This window comes from Leptopilina heterotoma, unplaced genomic scaffold, assembly GCF_015476425.1.
Source record: "Leptopilina heterotoma isolate Lh14 unplaced genomic scaffold, ASM1547642v1 Lhet_1, whole genome shotgun sequence".
Lineage (NCBI taxonomy): Eukaryota > Metazoa > Arthropoda > Insecta > Hymenoptera > Figitidae > Leptopilina > Leptopilina heterotoma.
In genome coordinates this window covers 191,753-197,269 of record NW_025110812.1, presented here as the reverse complement: position 1 = coordinate 197,269, position 5,517 = coordinate 191,753, and the positions used below count along the sequence as shown (strand labels likewise).

The window sequence follows — 5,517 nt, the reverse complement described above, 5'->3', positions numbered from 1 at the left end:
CTTCCTTTATCCCAAGAAATTAAAAACTTAATAGCAGAGCGCAATAAAATCCGCAAAATATATCAGCGAACTAAATTAGATTATTTACGGAAAACTAAAAATAATTTGTCTAATCTTATTAAAACAAAAATAAAAAAATTTTATAACGATAATTGGAATAATAAATTGAAAAATCTTAATATTAAAGATAATAGTATTTGGAAAACCGCTAAAATTTTTACTAAGGTCAACCCAGGGTCAATCGTTAAATTGCATGGTCCATCGGGAATAACTTATAATAAAAAAGAAATGGCTGATGTATTGGCAGATTATTTCGAGGGAGTGCATCATCTCACTCGCGACCTTGGAGATAAAGACACAGAGAAAATTGTAAATAAAGCGTACTGTGATATACAAAAGAGCAATTTCGATCCAAAGACTATAGAATTATCTTCACCTAGTGAAATTAAAAAAATATTACAACATGTAGCGCCAAGAAAGGCCCCTGGTCCTGACGGTATACAAAACGTAGTTCTAAAAAACCTCACTAAAAAATCTGTTGTTCAAATAAATTACATTTTTAACGCTTGCTTTAAATTGTCATATTTTCCCACTGACTGGAAAAAAGCAAACATATTAGCTTTTCATAAAACTGGCAAAAATAATCTTTTTCCACAAAACTATCGTCCAATCAGTTTATTACCAACTCTTAGCAAATTGTTTGAAAAAATTATTTTAAATAGAATTAAAATTTTTGAAAGAAATAATAATAAACTTATCAACGAACAATTTGGTTTTAGAGAAAGTCATAGTACAATTCAACAATTAGCTAGAGTCACAAATGAGATAACAATAAATTTTAATCTTAACAGACACACAGCAGCAGTGTTTCTTGACATTGAGAAGGCTTTTGATACCGTCTGGCACAGGGGTCTTATTTATAAATTGTCAACACTAGGTTTGCCTTCATATATTATAAAGTTGATTGTAAGCTACTTGAAACAACGATCTTTCCGAGTTGTACTTGACAACGAAAACTCGCAATATAGAATTATTGCAGCGGGAGTGCCTCAGGGGTCTATTCTGGGCCCAGTTTTATTTATTTATTATATTAATGACATTCCTTTAGACAAGAATACGAAAATTTCAATATTCGCAGATGACACAGCTGTTTTTTCCTCTTCATGGAAAAAATATAAAGCGACAGAATACATACAAAAACACCTGAATACACTCCTGAGGTACTACCACAGATGGAAATTGAAAATTAATGCCAGTAAAACTGAGTTCATTGTATTTAGTAAAAGAAAAAAGGAAAAGAATGAAAGTGAAATTAAAATTACAATAGATGGTGTAAATATTGAAATGTGTGATAGTGTTAAGTATCTTGGCCTTACAATGGATCATAAACTAAATTATAGAACACACATCGATAATGCTTGCACTAAGGGGCAAAAGGTTACAGGACTATTAAATAGCCTATTAAATAGAAAGAGTAAGCTAAATATTAATAATAAAACACTTTTATATAAAAGCCTAGTGAGACCGGTGGCATTATATGCCATACCAGTGTGGAGCAATGCTAACATGAGTAAAATATTAAGATTTGAAAGTAAATTGCTGAGAAGATTAGTTGATGTACCTCCAAGAACATCAAATAAAAAAATCAGACAAATATTACAAATTCCACATATCAACGACACTATTTTTAATCTTACCCATAATTTTTATAATGAACAAATTTTTAAAGCTAACGCTTTAAAAAACTTTAAAATGATTACTCATGAAAATAAGCCATTTAAAATAAAACATAAACTTCCATATTCATTACTTATGTCTTAAATAACGATGCTAATTTAGTAAGCTCCAGCTTACTCACACTGCGGCTCTATTTTTGTATGCTGATTTGTAATTGTTGAGTATGTCAAATAATTTTATATTTTGTTAACTATTTTTAATTTTTTTTAATTTTTAATTTTATTTATTTATTTTCAACAATTACTGGCTTTTTTTTATAACGACCTTTTTACCAGTAAAAATTCAAAATTCAATGTACAAGCAAGAATGAAATCATAAATATATGACGAAATTATAATTTACAAATATTTCGATAAGTTAGATACTAAATAACAGGTGCGAAATACTATATTATGAAAATATATATGTACACTTCTTTGTATTTAATAAATTTGATAAATAAAGAGGGTTTCAAAATAAATGTACACTTCGTGGAGGTTACAGTAAAAATTATAAATTCATGTATTAAATTTAGTTTTTTTTACTTTATTTATAACTATAGATAATTCACTTAAATATCTCAAACTAAAATATCCCATTAATATAAAAAGGACAGATATACAATTTTTCCTCATGTTCTTACCAGTGAATTTTTTTAATTAGTTGATTTGCAACCAGAACCCTCATCATATCTAGATTAATCATCTTAGTTTATAATTATAACAATATTTTTAGAATTGTAAACTTATTGATTTATAGTCACATAAATTGTAAGTATTTATTTTTTTTATAATTATGATGATTCTTAAACAAAAATGATAAATATTCAATCGTAAGAATTATAAAATACATATTACCCACTGACTGCAGCGCTTCACTATTAGGAGAGAATCGAAAACATTCTCGTCTTCAAACCACGAGTCATGAAAAAATTCAATACTTCTATCTTGAGACTTGTTCTCTATATGAATTTATCTAACCAATGGTTGTGAGCAGTTGTGAGTCGCATGAAAATTAAGTGCAACACGTGCGTTAATCCATTTAATAAATACGATAAATATTATCCTTAGTTTGATAAGAATTTACAACGTATATTCAAAAGTAACTTATCCTAGTTTCAGTTAATTTATAAAAACACTCTAAACCGTAAGTTTGAGAATTTTTATACACGTATTAATCTTATTAATTAATTCTTAACCCTAATTTATAGTTTATACCTTCGTAACAGTCATAAATTTGATTGTTCTTTAAACAATTTTTTTGCAAATTTAAATTTCATTTTGTTAATTTTTATTAAATAGACGTATTTTTTGATTTTTTATTAATATTTTTATAAATTTAGGTTATCTGCGTGTGAAATTTGTCTTTACAGAGGTACAAGAAATTCTAAAACATTTTGCATATTTTGATTGTTTGAATGTCTTGCTTTTAGTAAAAAAAAGTGTTTATAACAGAATTTCGCTGAAGTTAAATTGTTTTTTAAATAAATCATTTTAATAAAATTTCTCAAAAGAATTCAATTATTTTAAATACAATTTAAACAAAAAATTTTAAAAACAAAATGAACGATTTAAAATGTATTAGAAGAAACTCTTCGAAATAATCAATTATTTTCAATGCAACTTTTATTGAATTCTTAGAAAATTTCAATTATTGTTTAGAAATTTAATTGTTAGAAAAATTCAATTATTTTTAAAAATTGAATTGTTAGAAAAATTCAATTATTTTTAAAAATTCTTGGAATTTTCGAGTAATTCTTGGAAAAATTCAATTATTTTTAGAAATTCAATTATTTATTTTTCTATTCAATTAATTGAATTCTCAAAGATTTTTCTAATAAGAATTGATTTTAAAAATGAATGTAAGTTAAAATTTTAGAAAATAAGTGAATATTAGAAGTGATGTAGTATATATATTTTTTAAATATTAGTTGAACAAAAATTATTAAATGGAATAATAATTCAGTGAAGAGAAACCTAAAATTTATTTTTTTTTTCTAAAAATATATATTTCAATGAATTAATTGAATAATTACTAAATAAAATTTTTCAGTTGCAAACATTAAATATGGAAGTGGATCCAATGAATATTTCGGATAATGAAATGGAGGATGAAGAAGAGGAAGATAATGATGATGAAGAGGAAGAAGAAAGTTCCAATGAATCTATGGACGAAGAGGAGAGTGAAGATGATGAAGAATGCGAGAATGGTGAAGAAAAAATTTACCTTCCAGGTCAACCTTTGAAAAAAGGTGAAGACTTAGATTATGACAAAAGCACATACAGAATGTTACATCGAGCACAAACTGGAGCGCCATGTCTCAGTTTTGATGTTATCCGCGATAATTTGGGAACATCAAGAGAATCATATCCACTTTCAATGTATCTATTAGCGGGAACGCAAGCAGCGAAAGCCCACGTTAATAATATTCTTATTATGAAAATAACAAATCTAACCGGTAAAAATGAGGACGATATTCATTCTGACAATGAATCAAGCGATTCAGAGAATGATGATGATATTGAGAAATATCCAAAAATGAAATTAGCATTAATAAATCATCAGGGTTGCGTTAACAGAATTAGGTAAATAATTCAAAAGTTTTGTTTTCGCTATTTTCCAAGTTGAAAAAAAACTGTTTATTTTTCTAAACTGTTTTTAATTTCTCTAAACTATTTTTAATTTTTTCTAAAAATTATTAATTTTTAAATATTTTACTATTCCACAGATGTACCAGAATGAATCAGACAACATTAGCGGCAAGTTGGAGTGAATTAGGACGCATTAATATTTGGGATTTGAATGAACAATTGAGAGCTGTTGATGATCCTCAATTATTGGAAACTTATAGGAAAAAATATGAAAAATCAGAGAATGCTATAAAACCACTTTTTACATTTAAGGGACATTTGTCAGAGGGTTACGGTCTAGATTGGTGTCCAACGAAAGAGGGTTGTTTAGCTTCAGGCGATTGCAAGGGTAACATTCACATATGGAATTACGGCGAAGGAAATGAGTGGCACGTCGATCAACGTCCCTATAATTCACATGCACCACACAGTGTCGAAGATTTACAATGGTCACCGAGCGAAAGAAATGTTTTAGCCTCATGTTCAGTGGACAAAAGGTAAAATTTAAGTCTTGTATTAAATTAATATCATTTATTAACGCGCGTAACATAATAATTTTCCAAAAAGCTTAGAATTGTAGTGCGAAGTCTACTTTAATTTATTTAATACTTTAATTGAAAGAAATAAAACTTTTTCAGCATAAAAATCTGGGATACGAGAGCAAATCCACATTCGGCATGTATGATAACAGCAGGCGAAGCTCATACGGCCGATATTAATGTTATTTCATGGAATCGAAAGGAATGTCGATTTTTAGTGTCGGGCGGCGATGATGGAGTTGTTTCCGTCTGGGATTTACGACAATTCACTAGTGGTAAACCAACACCAGTCGCAACATTTAAACATCATACGGCGCCAATTACAACAATTGAATGGCATCCGGAGGACGCTTCGGTTTTTGCCTCTGGAGGCGCTGACGATCAAATTGCACAATGGGATTTATCGTTAGAAGTCGATAATGAACAATCGCAAAGTTCTGATTTACTTAATTTACCGCCGCAATTACTTTTCATTCATCAAGGTCAAACTGACATCAAAGAACTTCATTGGCATTCACAATGTCCGGGAACACTCATTTCAACAGCACATTCTGGTTTTAATATCTTTAGGACTATTTCTGTGTAATAATTGAAAAAAACATTATTTTTAATAAAAGATTTTATAAACAAAA

At 28.3% G+C, this 5,517-nt stretch overlaps 1 protein-coding gene across 1 annotated transcript; it reads left to right on the top strand.

The window, feature by feature from the left end:
* Positions 1 to 2,698: 2,698 nt before the first annotated feature.
* Positions 2,699 to 5,517, top strand: LOC122510562 (glutamate-rich WD repeat-containing protein 1). The gene is made up of 4 exons (XM_043625351.1): positions 2,699 to 2,862; positions 3,769 to 4,301; positions 4,445 to 4,843; positions 4,985 to 5,517. The coding sequence occupies exons 2-4, from the start codon at positions 3,784 to 3,786 to the stop codon at positions 5,469 to 5,471; spliced, it is 1,404 nt and encodes a 467-aa protein (XP_043481286.1). The 5' UTR covers positions 2,699 to 2,862; positions 3,769 to 3,783; the 3' UTR covers positions 5,472 to 5,517.

What these genes read in the sequence shown, in the direction of transcription:
- LOC122510562 (XM_043625351.1), top strand. Translation starts at nt 3,784, where the DNA reads ATGGAAGTGGATCCAATGAATATTTCGGATAATGAAATGGAGGATGAA. An exon ending in GGTTGCGTTAACAGAATTAG is followed by an intron (nt 4,302 to 4,444) that starts GTAAATAATTCA and finishes ACTATTCCACAG; the next exon opens with ATGTACCAGAATGAATCAGA. An exon ending in TCATGTTCAGTGGACAAAAG is followed by an intron (nt 4,844 to 4,984) that starts GTAAAATTTAAG and finishes AAACTTTTTCAG; the next exon opens with CATAAAAATCTGGGATACGA.